A 15,442-nucleotide genomic window follows, 5' to 3' on the forward strand; every position below is an offset into this window, starting at 1 on the left:
ATCGCCCGCCTAATTGATAACTTGGGTTTATTTCGCTTTGGCCTTCCCCTTCCGGCCCTTGTTCGCCTTCTCATCTTCTTCGTTATCATCTCCCTTCGTCTTTTTGGCTTTGGCGGCCTTGCCTTTGGCGTCTCCTTTGGCTTTAGGTACCTTGACATACTTGTCTTTCTTCGAGTCAAGCTCTTCTTCGTCCTCTTCTTTAGCATCCTCAACAACTTCTTCATCGTCATCCTCAATGTCAGACTTATCCTTCAGGCTTTTCTTAGCCGCGAGGACATTACTAGACTTTATAAAAGGTAGAGGATGCCACTGCTGGTCGTAAATCCTAATAAACACCAATTTTATCTGGATTTCAAGTTTGATATTCTCTTAATTCATAAGACTAATAGATAATATTACTTAATACTCTTTCTAAGTCTATTACTATGATTGGGCCAAGTCTAATACTGGGTAATCTTTTATTTCGTTAGAATCTTTGCAGTAGGGTAAGTGTATCTATTGACTGTGACGTGCTGATTCTCTGACACTATAGTTATTAGGCTTATATTTATATATATTTTTTATAAGTATTACTTATATTTAATAAAATTATTTTATACTTTAAAAGTTTTATTATAGATAATTCCATTATTAAGATGAAGTTTAAACTTATTAGAGAATCAGATAACTATATAGTGCGAAGACTTTTGATTCAACTGATCTACTTTTAACACTAAATTTTTCAACACCCATTCATATGTAGCCCCGATATCTTCTCTTCCTTCCACAGAGCATCAACCAGTGTAGAGATAATCAGCACTTCTACTATATGTAAGGACTGTCAGATTCTTAGTTCATTATTTATGCTGTAAGTAGCAGAGGTAAATGTACGCTTTCAAACATCAGTGGTATCTCCAAATCATATTACATATACACGTCGTATATCAAAAGATCAAGCCATCTTTTGGGCGAGTATTTTTCTCATTGCCATTGCTTCTCCTTCCCACTTGGCAAGCCGCAACCGTAAGTCATCTCTTTCTTTTGTTACCTCTTCTAACCGTGACTCGAGGCTACCTAGTTGATCCATTTTCCGCTGTCGTAATCGCTGGGCAGCAAATTTGTTTCGCCGCCGCCTTTCGAGCAGGCGCTCTTCCTCTTCCTCCTGGGACGACGAGGCGTCACTCCAGATGGGCCTCTCGGCGCTCTCCTTCCACCGTGAGCATTGTTTCGGCGATGGAGCCCGTTGGTGGCATAAACGGTGAGAGGGTGAATGCTCACGAGGGGCAGCAGAAGGAGTAGACCGGTGCGCGTCATCCAAGAGCAAATTTGGGTGGTCATTGGAAGGAGCAGCTGAAGTATGGTGAAGGTTTGTCTCGATAGTTGCGTTCATTAATCCGGTCATAGAGAAATCAACATTTGCAGCGCCGGTCTCAGGAAGCACCAATTCATGAAAGTCAAGAGTCGAGTTATCTATCGGCTTCGCCTCCAGTAGGGGTGTGTTCCACGAAGGAAATGCCGGTAGCAGATTCGTGCTACTGTGGGTATCGTGGTGAGACATGGGATTGGCGGCGGGAAGCCAAAGATCTGGTATTTCCAGGGAATGCAGCACGCTAAAGGAGCTGGACATTGATGCTGGGGCTATATGAGGTGTAGGGGCGCAGCTCCTTGGTGGTGAATCGTACTGGATGCGGCTCTCGTACGAACGAAACATGTCGCCAGAAGCAGAGGATGACATGGCGCTGGACATGACCTTGCTTGCTATGTTGGGAGAGCTGGTTTGGGTTATAGAGATGATGCTGCGGTGGGCGATGGGCGACAGACTTGAAAGAGGGAATGATGACATGGCGAACGGTGATGTTATTTATTTGTTTCTTGCAGGCAAAACCCTCTGAGAGACCCAAAAAGGTAAATCCGGCGCGAGTCATGCCATATTAAGTCCGGCGCTAAGATAAAGCTGATCTCCGGCACTAAGATACGGCGCTGGCCAATGAGCGTGGCCCGCTAGCCTCAAGGCAGGCTAGCGGCCTCCTCCGCCGCGCGGGAAGGCAGTCGGGCAAAACCGAAACACGCAAGGGAAAGAACGGAGAGCTTCACGATCGATTGCGCGCCACCGGAGAATATAAGGAGAAGAAAAAGGGAAAGCAAGATGGACATAGCCCAAAATGACCCCCGCGGCCCCGTCAAGAAACGAAAGCCGAGACCGCGGCTGTCCTGTATTGTGTGTCGTCAGAAGAAGTCCGTGCTGAGGTCTCTCGTTCGCACTGCAACACTCGAGCTGACTATCTGCACGGCAGGCTGAAGTGCAATCGTCTGCACCCCTGCGACAATTGCATCAAGCACCAGCGGACGTACATGTGCCACTATGAAGCGCCACCTTTCTTGAGCAGCAGGCAATCGCAAGGCATCCAAAATCATCTTCGCGAGCTCGAATTCCGCATTGAGCATCTATCCGGGGTCAATCTACAGTCCCACACGCCATCTAATGCGGAACACGGCGCTCAAGATAAAGCTGCTGCTACTAGTCTTTCGGACCATCACGCGGGTCCCAGTGTCGGAAATAATCAGCCAAAGCTAGACAAAAATAACCCTGGAACCATCGTGCTACAACGGGGTGGAACGCGATATGTTACCCCAACCCACTGGCAAGCAGTGATGGACGAAGTAAGCTATCTGCGTCGTTCCAGCTCAATTCAAACTACAGGACTGACGTGGTATGTAGATCGCTGAGGTGAAAGACTATCTTGAGCTGGACAACGTTGAAGTAGAGCCTGAAGAGGACTACCCAGATATTTCCGGGCCAGTGCTGCTCTTCGGTAACACACTTTCCTCTCAAAAGGCAGAACTTTTGGCCGCGCTACCAGTTCGGTCGGTAGCAGACCGACTGGTCTCTTTTTACCTGAACTCCAAAGAGTCTACCCTCGGTATATTTGATACAGTGCCTGATCAACACGGAAATACTGGCTGACATGCAAAACAGTACTCATGCATGTCCCCACATTCACGAAAGAGGTAGGCTGGTTCTGCCAATATCCAATGTTCTGGACTCATCGTGTTTCATCTAGTACTCCCACTTTTGGAAAGCCCCTGAAGAGACCTCTATCAACCAGCTGGCATTTCTCTTTAGCATTTTCTGCGCTGGGACAGGCCTGCAACTATTCTCTACATCTGGCCGCGCCGACGGTGTACTCGCAGAGTCGTTTGATGTGTATCACCGGCTAGCTTCGCAATGTCTGATCATGTCGAACTATAGCTCACCGGGCCGATATAAAATGGAGGCACTTGTTCTAAGTGTGGCCATGGAAATCCTTAGAAGTACAGATACACATGCCGGGCCCTCGCTCCTCTTGGGTCTAGCTTCCAGGTTAGCAGTACACGGTGGGTATCACAGGGACCCAAAACACCACCACAAAATCTCGCCCTTTGAGGGAGAAATGCGTCGTCGAGTGTGGATGTACCTCTCTCTGCTTGACCATTACATATCACTGCAAGCCGGTCTTCCACCGGCCACTGCCCAATCGCAATCCGATACCGAGGAGCCCCGGAACCTAAATGATGAAGATTTGAATCCGTTCATGACAAAACTACCACCCGCCAGGCCGCCCACGGAGAGCACACTTGTTCTCTTCCCAGCTACGTTAAACCGAATCATGCTCGCTGGAGCGGAGATTATCGCAAAGGTTTGCTCCGTGAAGGGTGTTCCTTACAGAGAAGTCCTTCGTTTGGATGCGAAATTGAAAGAAATTCATACCACTACCCCACCACCATTGCAATATCGTCCACTAAGTGAATCGATCGCAGATTCGCCTAATATGATTATGGATCGTTATAACATTGAGCTAATGTACCAGAAAGCTCGGTGTGATCTTCACAGACGGTATTTGGCTCAACATCGCATAGACCCAGCGTACGCCTACTCGCGACAGGAGTGTTTAGATGCCGCAAGAAGAGTCCTGCAACACCAGGCCGATATCTTCGATGCAAATTCCGCAGGGGGTCAACTTAGCTACACTTCATTTTTCTTCTCACCTATCGTAGTCGTGCATTTCCGTTCAGCCGCGATGATTGCTTTATTGGAGATTTCGTGCCAGTCTCGCTACGACCTGAAACAGAAGCTGTCACCCAACGAGAGAAATTCAATCCTGGCAGCGAGACAACAGCTTTCACAAGATATTGAAAGGTCCTATAATATATGGAAGCATTTATGCCATCAATCAAAAGAAGCCGTTAAAACAGCCAAGGCTCTCCACATCATGATGAAGGTTACGAACAATCATTTGCAGCATGGGGCAACGCCCGAGCAAGAACAGCCTTCATCCCTGAGACTTGGTATGCATTTCATATCTTATTAATTTTACTCGTAACCATTGCTTTCTTATTTTGACTGCTCACGAGTCTACCTTAGTCAATTCGACACTCCTGATGGCTACGCCACCCAACTCCAACCAACCTCCAGTCAACTTGGCGAACCAATACAGTCCTCTGGATGTCGATATTATGGATGCCACCCTCTACCTAGGACAGGATGCTCTTGCTCATCCCAGTGGGACGCAGTTCACGGGCTCCACCGACGTAGTAGACTTTTATGATCGATACTGGGATAACCTCATGCTTCTGGGTGACGACCAAACCTTTGACGATATGACATTCGATAGTGGCAACCAGGGACACACTGAGGCCGGCCTTCCGTGACTTGGGCTTTGATATTGGTCAATTATCGCGTCATTTTGAGCGGTGTGAACGTGCTCCTAGGGCTGGAAGCCAGCAAAGCAATCCCTTGTCTATGATCTTGCTCTCAGAGTTGGAAGGCTTCTTCGGCCGTTGTACCGTACAGTAGAAGTTTACTAGAAAGACTTGAGGATGAATTTCGGCTACGTCAAGCCTCGCCTGAGGGACAGAAATGGACCACAAGGCCAAGAACCAAGCTGCATTTCGATTATTTCGTCTAGCATAATTTCAAGGTTAGAAAAGATAAACGGTCATCTTGCGGACGATGGCATCACTTCCTTCTATTTATTTTCCGTCCAATTTCAGTTTGCTGGTTGTGAGTTACACATCCATGGATGCAGGCAGTTAAATGAGGAATGCGTACCCCAAACCAACACTGTATCGCAAAACGTATAACACAGGACGAAACATCACGTGTCTGATTGCATATGAGCTCATATTGTTTATGATGTGCAAATCTCCTTGGATAACTTGTGAGGATTGCGAAAATCATGATTCAAGCCCCTTTCCGATTTATTCATAGCCCCCACACTCTCACAAGTATATAATTCCCACATACAATGACTTCTCACAGCTGTACCTCAGTTAGCGAGGGAATATTCGTGTCAAAAACAGCTTGAACAAACATACAACATAGCGGAATTCGGGAAGCTCGAGGTCCGTTTTATCGGTAAATTCCTCATGGGCCGAATCTTGATCCTGATGCTTGGCTGCAAGATCACGGCGACGGTTCTGTCTAACGTAGTGGAATCGAAGAAGCAAGAGGAGAATGCCTGGTGGATAGCAATGTTAGCGGTGCCAAGATGTCTACATTTTATAGCAAAATGAACAGACCTTGCAAAACGATGCATATAATATCGGCAGTAAAGACAGAGCGATAGGCCGGCTTCTCGCCTTTTTTGACCATAAATGGCCCGCTAATGTTCCCCAGGGCATACCCCAGAAACGCAAAGGATGAAAGGGTGATGCGCTTTGTGTATCCGGAGCTGTTCACTCCAGGGAGAGACAGGAGAATGAAGAGCGATGTGGCGAACGGCGGAAAGAGATATACTAAACACTACCAGTCAGTACTTCAACTGACGCTTTGTAAGTGTTCTGTTGTCGATATAGTGTGGGAATTACCGCCGACTAGCAGTCCTCCAATGTTCGTTCGCGGAAGCACAATCTGCAGCAGCAGTCCGATAAATGTGGGAACAAGCATGCCGATGGACACCCAGATGCGAGCGTTGGGCAGTTTCTGCGCCAGCCAGCCCCCAAACAAAATGCAGACCATGTTGATGAAACCTTGTGGGATATAGATGAGCACAGACTGCAGGGCATCAAAGCCAAAGCTCTCTATCACGAGCGTTCCAAACGCTCCGAAACCACCACTGCGTGGAGAGATATCAGTTGCGTTCGCAATCAAATATATCAATCATGTTGCAAACACGTACTTCAAAACCTCGTTGCAAAAAATGATGAGGAACAGCAAAAGCCCCTGAGGATCCTTGAAGGGGTTAATCGCCTCCCTAACCTGATACCACTTGAATTTACGGTTCAAGATGCCCTAAGAATGAGTAAGTAGCAGTCAGCCGGGAAAGGAGCAATGTTCTAGTAGCTAATCCTGCACTGACAGTATTATTGGATCGAATGCGGTGAATCGCAAGGACTCGCTGTGTCTCGCTTAAGAACCTCGCTTCCATTGGAGACGTAGGAAGGAAAAAGAACGTTAGAACACCTGTGGTCGTCAGTTCAGTTGTTCAATGCGGAAAAACCTACTGGTAGCCCTAACCCCAGAAGACTGTTATAAGCCCTGCAATTATGACATTAGTTAGTACTCCACTCCACTACTGTGGTACTTGACAATTGCATTTACCGTTGATGATAAATATCCACTGTAATCTTCGAGTCAACTATGAGCAATTGCCGGGATCATGCAGAAAATAGCATACCTTCCACCCTGGGACACCTGTATTGACGTGGCCCATGCCCCAGGCGATGATGCCTCCTACCATGGCTGCAGAACACACGAGTCAGCAGACGATTGTCTCTCAGGCTGAAGAGAAACGCACATCCAAAGCCGTTGGCGGCAGCCCAAAAGCCAGTTCGCAAAACTTGTTCCTTTCTCGTATAGTACATTCCGTTCTGCCCAGAAACCATCAGCAACAGTCCAATTGATTCGGCTTGCCCTGTTATTGCTTACAATCAGCACAAACGTTGGCGTGATTAAAGATTCCAAGCCACCCAGGATGAATCGAAGCACCGCCATGCCGGAGAAATTGGTAGCACCAGCTGTGGCGATCAGGACTCCCCCCCATATCTGTAGGTATATTTTCCCATTAGCCTGACCAACCCGCCCCGAATCATCTACAACATACCGCTATGGCAACCCCGATGAAGCGACCGATGGGAAACTTCTGGGATAGCAACGTTGTTGGATATTCACAGGTCAGGTAGCCAAAATAAAACAACGATGAGAGCCAAGAGCTATTCGATATGACTGTCAGTCAACTGTTGCGGTGGCACCGTGTAAGTGCGAGTGGCACAGCTTACTATTGCTTTCCTACAAGACCCAAATCTTTCTCCAACGTGAAGGCCGCAGCATAGCCGAGGCAGCTCTTGTCGATGCATTGCAGGGCATAAGTGCCGAAAAGAAGGGGCAGCAAACGCCGGTCAAAACTTCTCACGAGCGCCCGATAGTCCTCTTCGGTGGCGGCCGCTGTAATCGCAGCCACATCGTAGTTGAGGAGAAACTAGCCAACCGCATAAAATAATATTAGGGCTAGGAAATCATGGTACTCGGCCTCGCAGCCGGCTTGCTCACCTTTCCGGCTTCGTCTCCTTCGACCAGCTGTTGGTCTTCCACTGACCCTGGCGGCGTATCAACGGTAACATGTCCTGTTTTGGAGATCCCCCTGGCCTCCGGTTCTATGGCCATGACTGTACTGCTGCTGAGCACCTGCTCTCGTCGGTACTAAGGTAGCCTATGCTGGGAATGGTGTGCTCTCCTACACATGGGAAGAAGAAAAAGGCATATCATCCCAGGGTTTATATGTAATCCACGTGGGCTCCCAAGTCAACCAACGAGTGACTAGTCCACTGCTGACATGGCTGTTAGCTCAAGCTTGGAATTGTTGAATATCGCACCGCGCAAAGCTTAAAACTCACGTGTCTGAGCTAGAAATCACGATATGCGGAACGCTGGCCGTCACAGAACCAATAATGGCCGTTAAAAGCACTTGATTAAAAGTAAAAGGTACCTGGCCTGCGGGTATGGCACCACCATCCCGACGTCTTGCGCGAACATGCCAATGCCGTCTAGTCGAAACCATACCGGCTGAACTTCCAAGGTCGGCAAGGTACACACACATAGGTCATGACAGCTGTAGCTTGAGAAAGTGTAGAAATAATCGTTCTTGTTTATTAACTAGGTGCGACTAGTTCATTCGCTATCCCAACAGGCCACAGGAAGAACACACAGCAAATTCCGGACCCTTCCTAGGTATTCACGGCATTCTATATAATTCCTTGTGTGATGGGAATCCAAAAGGCTCCGGATAATACCCACTCATCAGACGACAGTATGTCATGGGTCCGGCATCCTCTCGAATTGGAAGAGCATGCCATTGATGAGATGCCCAACTTGAAAGTCGCGGTCATTGGAGCAGGAATTGCCGGTATCAATGCTGCGATTCTGTTGCCTGCAAAGGTTCCTGGGCTGGAATTGGTAATTTACGAGCGCGAGGAGGACATAGTATGTCTATCATTCTGCCTAATATCGAACTCTAGCTTACTTTCCACGTGCAGGCTGGAGTTTGGCATCAGTGCACTTACCCGGGGGTTCGATGCGACGTTCCCTCGCACGTCTATCAATCCACTTTTGCGCCGTCAAGAGAGTGGTCGCAGCACTACGCCACTGGTGCTGAGATCAAGGCTTATTGGTCTCAGGTCGCTGAAAAGTATGATGCCAGAAAGTATATCAAGTGTGGCCATGAAGTTTTGTCTGCGCAATGGCACGAGCAAAAATCCAAATGGGAAGTGACTGTTAAGCACCTGGGAAGCACACTACATGAGGAGGCCGACTTCGTTATACTGGCTACGGGCATATTCAGCCACCCCAAGCTTCCAAGCTACCCGGGACTATCAGACTACGATGGGCACGTCATCCACAGCTCGCGATGGAATCCAGACATTGACTTAACCGGCGCGGCCGTCGCAATCATCGGAAACGGCTCGTCCGGTATCCAAGTACTGCCGCAGCTGCAGAAGATCGTATCGAGGATTGATCATTATGCTCGCAGTCCAACGTGGATATCCGGAAACTTCGGTGTAGAGAACATTAATCCTGGAGATGCAGTCCCCGATGACGTGCAAGCCTCGTTCGCCGACCCGGAGACGTATCTGCGGTACCGCAAGGAAATTGAGAATCGTTCGTTTAGCTCATTCGGGGGCATCATGAAAGACGGCATCAAATCCAAGCAGGCAGAAGCGCGATTCATAAAACTGATGAAAGACAAGCTCGGAGAGCGAACAGATATCCTTGAGGCCATTCAACCCGATTTCCCGCCCAGCTGCAGACGGCTCACCCCTGGGCCAGGATATTTGGAGGCCATCACAGAACCTACTGTCGAATACATCAGAACTTCTATCGAACGAGTGACCAGGACTGGGATTCGCACAGTCGATGGCACGGAGCGATCTGTGGACGCTATCGTCTGTTGCACGGGATCGGAGAAGTCGATGGCGCCTCCATTCCCCGTCATCAAGGACGGAGTTGACCTTTCGCTTGCTTGGAGACCAGAGGGCAGCATTGGATTTCCACATACATATATGGGTATTGCAGCGCCTGGATTTCCCAACCTCCTTTTCATCAACGGGCCTCAGACGAGTGCCGCGACGGGCACGATCATCTTTTCAACCGAGATCCAGCTTACGCTGGCGGCCAAGATATTGCGCAAGGCACAATCCCAGGGTATCAGGACTATGATGCCGACCGTGCAAGCGACAGAAGATTTCCGAGCCTATTGTGACGCCTACTTCCCCCGCACGGTTCTAAGCGAGAATTGCACCTCGTGGTTCAACGGTGGTATCAAGGGAGGCCGACCAATCGCCAACTGGCCCGGCAGCGGCTCACACGCCAACATGGTTAAACGAGAACCTCGCTGGGAGGACTGGGAGTACAGCTATTGGTCTTCCACAGGAAACAGGTTCGCGTACTTCGGAAACGGGTGGACGCTCAAAGATCAGGTGCTGGATCGGGGTGGTGATGCTGACATGACGCCGTACCTGCAAGTGAAATCTGTGACGGGGGACGTGGATCTCAAGTCATATCACGAAGCGTGGTTTGAGGTCTGAAAGGAGATCCAGGAAGGACAGCTAATACTACTGTGGGGGAGGAGTTGGCGGGGGAGGCTTTTGATTGATGCTTGAAGTTCAATTATTCCCATTATGTTATGTATAGTAGTACTCTACTGATAATTTTCAGTCATCGATATCAAAACATCAGGATTTTCGCCACATATTTCTGGAAGTGTATACACTCAGGAATTACCTAGGCATGCTCTCGCTACCTAAATAGACAGTTTGCTTATTATAAGCGACAATGTAAAATTTGTCTATATAATCCTCCTTTCTGAGGCAGGTTCCAACTGCAGTAATCAAGGCCATGACGCCGACACATGTTAAACTTGGGCGTCACAATTTCATATATAATGGGTGAGTATTTGTAGACAACACGATCTTTTCGCGTACACTTTTGATTTTTATATTTGTGATCATAGTCTAACACTTGCTCAATACGACTGCTGGCCTTCCTAGGTATCTCAAGTCAGTCATGAAGAACTAGCAAAGACTCAGCCATACATGGTCTCTATCTAATAATATACATATATACAACACTAACAGTTATCTGTACAAATATAACTTCGTCTTCCGCTTTTGCTCTTCGTCCCCGTGCTGCGACTCTGCCAACTTCGACCGCGCTCGGATCTGCTTTCCCTTCTTGAAAAACAAGAATGGAATCAACGCCAGCAGCGAGCCAGCTAAAGCTAGAATGAGGCCTGCGAACTGATTCCCGACATTTTGGAAGAACTGCGTTGCAAACAGCGGTGCCACTCCTCCGAGGGTATTGCGCAACAGGCCTTGGCCCGCGATAGCTGACGATGAGTTCTCTCCGTAACAGTCCGACGTAAAGCTGTACGTTGACTCAAAGATGAAGAAAATCCCCACTGCGATCGGAGCGAGCGCTACAGCCGGTCCGACCCAGGATAAATACCCGTACTGCGTGAAGCTGTAGATGAAGAGCCCGATGGGGAGCCAGATGGCGCCGAACATTGCTCCGTACAGGCGCGATTCGGGAACAATCCTCCGGTCTTGAGACTCCGAAATGGCTTTATACTTGCGGATTTGGAAAAAGTTGGTTGCAAAGCCGAGGGTGGTACCAATGCAAAGAGAGATGTAAGGGAGACCGCCAACTCCTTCGCCCCAACCACGTTTTTCTTGAAAGGTTATGGGTATCACTGATAGGAAAAGAAAGGTTACAAACCAGGCAAACCCGATCCAGAGTCCGAAGACAAACACGGCTGGCTCTGTAAGAAGCATTTTAACGGCTTTTACAGAGGAATTGTGAAGCATGTGCTTTAAATTTGGAGCTTCGAGCTCTTCCTTGGCTTTGTATCGCTGGTCGCCTGTTTTATCGCGGAGTATGCCTGCCCGCTTTGTTATGATAGCACCGCCACGGGTTTCTTGCAGGAAGATTGCGACCAGTATAATCAAGGGTATGTTTGCCAAACCCTGGATCCCTTCAATCCACCTCCATCCAATGGTTTCGTCAATGAAGCCTGCATATATAGGGGCCGCGACTGTTCCCAGGATAGCCACATAGGAGAAGCTCGCCATAGGCACCGCCCGATCATCAGGAGCATACATATCGCTGAATGTGCCTCCCACCAAAATTGTCCCAACACTGCCAAACAAGCCCAAGAGCGCCCGACAGACCAGGATCGTGGCTATATTCTTCCCAAGTGCCAGTCCCACGAACATAACAGCGAATAGAACATAAGCACCAACATAAACCACTCTCCTACCAACAAGTTCGCAGAAGGGTGCGAGGAATAAAGGGGCAAGGGCACACACGAAGTTGAAAGTGAAGAGTCCCAGCTGGCCAAGCTCTGAGGACACGCCCAGATCTCGGGTCATGGACGCGATTCCGGAACTATAGGCGGTAGTAGCAAGACCGACAAAGAGTGTCATGAGGCAGAGGAGCGTCGAGATGCACCTTTTCCTGGTCGGGCTCCAATTGAATGGATTCTCTACATCGCCGTCCAGGAAATCCAAAACCAGGAAGTCTTCACCCGTCTCGTCGATGTGCCTGGGCTCCAAGGCCGTCGGTGGGAAATCAAAGTCGACTTCTTCGGGATCTCCTAGTCCTTGCCCTCCATCGGAGACGTGCGACTTCAGCTTTTCGGGATCCTCACGAAAGTTGCCACCCACAATCCATTTCTTTGCCTCATCTCTTGACGGTAAACTGGTCCCAGACATGATCGACGACGGCGGGCAAGATCTCCTTCGAGCTGCAGATTTGATGACAGGGGTATGAATGGAGCAGCTGGGGAAATCAGAAATTAGCAAGCAAGTTAGTAACGTGAAGAGTGATTTTTTAATGGATCGACGCTGTGGCAAACCAAGTTTCTTGGGTTCTCTCTCAGAATCTTCCATGATGTCACTGACTGTAACGGGTAATGTCGGGTGGATTAGGGCTTAGGGCTAGCCCGGTGAGACTTTTTTTGATATACGAGCAAGACGACAGTCTATCTATGTAGTTATTGATTGTTTCGACCCACTTAAAGGGTAGGTATCTTCCTCCAATCTTGTGTTTACTACTAGAATTTAAACTAAGGTGAACAGGACGGTAAAGCGATTTCGGAGAGCAGTTACCTAGGTACATGGCGACTTAGGGTTCCAGGCTTCACTTACGGCCAGCACCATTTTCTTAGACATTCCGAGATGTTTCCGTTCTTTTGATATATATTTTGTTACACGATACAGTGGCTGAGACCGAATCTGAAAGAAAATGTAAATAGTGATCGTTGTGTTGAATGTTGATCGCACATGGCTTAGGTTGCAATGGACCGTTCAGGTCGCCGTTGACATAGGTAGTATAGACATGAGCACCTGGCACTACTCGACTGTATATTTGGTTTTTAGAAAGGAAGCGATAGCGACAGAAAGTAAAAAAGCCTTGGGATAATTAATAGGGGAATGTGTACGCCGTAGATGATAAAACTACAGAAGCGTTGAGGTGGCTCCGCCTAATACTACGGTGAACTTCACATCATTGCTCCACCGTTCTATACGCAAATAAGTCATGTAATTGGCCAAAATTTAGGACGGGGAGGCATTAGCCCTTCTGCAAGCAACAAGCGTTGCTACTTTTTGTCGTTTACTCCGTACTCCTTTGGCAGAGATGGGCAAGAATGGTGTCGGATTGACGAAGATATGGATTATTTAATATCTACGGTGCAATTATATCCCTGAAAGCACTATTATGATCCTAATGCCTCAGACTCTCAAGTGTAGATATTGCACTTTGACTGGTAGGAGATGTGACCGATGTAAGCGTTGAGTTGATCGACCGAGTACGCTGGAAAATCGATCTCTTCATTCTACCATTGCATGCGTAAGTCTCTCTTTCTCTCTCTCTCTCTCTTTTTCTTAGTACGAGGGCTCATGATGGGTTCAACGGTCCGTTAGCCTTACGACCCTCCTACAATTCCTTGACAAGTCCACGCTAAGCTATGCGGCATTATTTGGGATTATTGGAGATTTGGTGAGTCGGCTCTTGCATGTTGCTATAATAAAAGTAGTGAAAGAGACTGGTGGCATCTAGGGTCTCGTAGGAGATGAATATTCCTGGTTGGCGAGTATCTTCTACTTCGGTACGTGAAAATTCCGCCTTGGGAAAATGACCAATAGTCATCTAACTACCGTCAGGTTACTTTGCCATGCAACCTCTGGGAGCGTACTTTCTCCAGAAGTTCACTCCTGCTAAATGTCTTGCAACCAGCGTGTATGCGAGCCTACTCCTCCACTGCTGATAGGTGCGTTCCAACATGTTTAGGTTTGTTTGGGGTGTTATTTTGTTTATGCATGTCGTATGTAAGGATTGGTCCGGCCTGATGGCTGTCCGGTTCTTTTTAGGTATGGCCAAAGGAGTGTACGTGTTTTCTTTTGCATTGAGCCTCTTCTTCGTAGATTGATCACACTTTAGTACTAACGTAATGCAGAGTCACGCCAGCCTTCATGCTAATCAGCACAGGCTGGTATGCACGTCAGGATCAGCCACTCCGTATGGGCTTCTGGTTCTCCTTCAATGGCATTGCGCAGATTGTCGGCGGCCTACTTTCTTACGGGTTGGGTCATATCCATGTAGTAAATATCGAGAGATGTACCTCGTGACCGCGGCGCTTTCTATCGTCTGGTCCATCATTCTATTCGTTATGTTACCTGACTCCCAGTTGACTGCCTGGTTCTTGAACGGAGATGATGAGAAGCGCGCAGCCATTGAGATGGTCCGGGGAAATAACACGGGGATTCACAGCAAAAAGTTCAAGAAAAAGCAATTCATTAAGCACTTTTGGACCCCAAGACATGGGCATTTTTCCTAATGGCTTTTGTTTGGAACATTCCTAATTCCGTCGCAACGGTATGGCATCTTCCTCATTTATGTCACCGAATCTTCACTAACATTGATCGATTAATGCAGTTCGGTAACTTGCTCGTGGAAAACTTTGGATACGGTACCCTCGAAACAACCCTGGTTTGTATTTCTATTTATACACGACCATCATATACAATCTGCTAACTCCCACTATTAGCTCGGAATGCCCGCCGGTGCGCTTGAATTTGTGCTTATGATGATCATCACATTCGTTTGCATGAAGTTCGCCAATACTAGGTCATATTGTATGACAATTGCTCTTATTCTAGCGCTTGTTGGATCTGCCATGGTATACGCAGCGCCCTACCACAATAAAGGTACTTTGTTGGCTGGCTATTACTTGGTAAGAGACAACCCTTTTTCCTCATCATGCATAGGTAGGATAGTGATTTACAGATACATAGATCTACGCCTTTCCGACTGGATATATTCTCTTACTCTCTATGGCATCAGCAAATATTGCCGGACATACGAAAAAGGTCACAGTTAACTCACTGCTTTTGATCGGATATTGCGTTGGAAAGTAAGCATTCAGACAGCTTTTCCTTCCACATTTGCAACAGAATACTAAACGAAGGAATAGCATCATAGCGCCACAATTCTTCAAATCAGACCAGAAGCCTCGCTACGGTAAGATGACAATTATTAAACCAAAAAAAAAAAAGAGAGAAAGACGGCTGACTTCAGACAAGGTCTTGGAGTTGGATCCTGCATGGTCTCCTTTGCTGTTCTCATTGTTATGGTTATTGCCCTGCGCATTTACTTGGGATGGCAGAACAATAAACGGCGGTCTGGTGGCATGGATGATCTGGTGACAGTTGGAAACCTTGAGTTTTTTGACTTGACAGACCAGGTCAATCCTCGCTTTGTTTATGTGTACTAAGTACTCCCGATATATGTAGGGAATTGGGGAATGAAGGAAACTTCATATCTCATACGAAACTTGATATACAACTCTAGACACGATTGTTTCGATCACTAGTTCTCTTTTCTCTTTCTTTTCTTTTTGAGATATTTTCAAGTCATGTTAGTTGACTCTAA

At 47.7% G+C, this 15,442-nt stretch overlaps 6 protein-coding genes across 6 annotated transcripts, besides 1 other annotated feature; 3 read left to right on the forward strand and 3 right to left on the reverse strand.

Moving 5' to 3' along the window:
- Nucleotides 1–27: 27 nt before the first annotated feature.
- On the reverse strand, nt 28–1,822 carry UA08_05026 (hypothetical protein; the record flags this gene model as incomplete). Its single annotated transcript, XM_020267713.1, has 2 exons — nt 28–325; nt 1,038–1,822. The coding sequence occupies 2 exons, from the start codon at nt 1,820–1,822 to the stop codon at nt 28–30; spliced, it is 1,083 nt and encodes a 360-aa protein (XP_020119686.1).
- Nucleotides 449–534: a repeat region (Identified by RepeatMasker using a combination of RepBase library and repeat library created with RepeatScout).
- A 319-nt stretch (nt 1,823–2,141) lies between the features above and the next one.
- On the forward strand, nt 2,142–4,668 carry UA08_05027 (hypothetical protein; the record flags this gene model as incomplete). Its single annotated transcript, XM_020267724.1, has 6 exons — nt 2,142–2,197; nt 2,274–2,640; nt 2,699–2,900; nt 2,957–2,988; nt 3,042–4,305; nt 4,382–4,668. 6 exons carry the CDS (start codon nt 2,142–2,144, stop codon nt 4,666–4,668), a joined length of 2,208 nt encoding a protein of 735 aa, XP_020119850.1.
- Nucleotides 4,669–5,272: 604 nt separating this feature from the next.
- Nucleotides 5,273–7,621, reverse strand: UA08_05028 (hypothetical protein; the record flags this gene model as incomplete). Its single annotated transcript, XM_020267735.1, has 14 exons — nt 5,273–5,278; nt 5,335–5,477; nt 5,539–5,754; nt 5,827–6,074; nt 6,138–6,250; nt 6,318–6,421; nt 6,476–6,496; nt 6,560–6,578; nt 6,636–6,700; nt 6,756–6,828; nt 6,887–7,003; nt 7,062–7,170; nt 7,237–7,436; nt 7,508–7,621. 14 exons carry the CDS (start codon nt 7,619–7,621, stop codon nt 5,273–5,275), a joined length of 1,548 nt encoding a protein of 515 aa, XP_020119849.1.
- Nucleotides 7,622–8,266: 645 nt separating this feature from the next.
- UA08_05029 (hypothetical protein) lies at nt 8,267–10,038 on the forward strand (the record flags this gene model as incomplete). Its single annotated transcript, XM_020267746.1, has 2 exons — nt 8,267–8,437; nt 8,491–10,038. The coding sequence occupies 2 exons, from the start codon at nt 8,267–8,269 to the stop codon at nt 10,036–10,038; spliced, it is 1,719 nt and encodes a 572-aa protein (XP_020119848.1).
- A 549-nt stretch (nt 10,039–10,587) lies between these two features.
- UA08_05030 (hypothetical protein) lies at nt 10,588–12,222 on the reverse strand (the record flags this gene model as incomplete). The annotated part of the gene is made up of 1 exon (XM_020267757.1): nt 10,588–12,222. The coding sequence occupies one exon, from the start codon at nt 12,220–12,222 to the stop codon at nt 10,588–10,590; it is 1,635 nt and encodes a 544-aa protein (XP_020119847.1).
- A 1,571-nt stretch (nt 12,223–13,793) lies between these two features.
- UA08_05031 (hypothetical protein) lies at nt 13,794–15,284 on the forward strand (the record flags this gene model as incomplete). The annotated part of the gene is made up of 7 exons (XM_020267768.1): nt 13,794–13,897; nt 13,968–14,112; nt 14,447–14,500; nt 14,559–14,744; nt 14,806–14,924; nt 14,985–15,031; nt 15,094–15,284. 7 exons carry the CDS (start codon nt 13,794–13,796, stop codon nt 15,282–15,284), a joined length of 846 nt encoding a protein of 281 aa, XP_020119846.1.
- Nucleotides 15,285–15,442: the final 158 nt, after the last annotated feature.

This window comes from Talaromyces atroroseus (assembly GCF_001907595.1).
Source record: "Talaromyces atroroseus strain IBT 11181 chromosome Unknown scaffold_6, whole genome shotgun sequence".
NCBI lineage: Eukaryota > Fungi > Ascomycota > Eurotiomycetes > Eurotiales > Trichocomaceae > Talaromyces > Talaromyces atroroseus.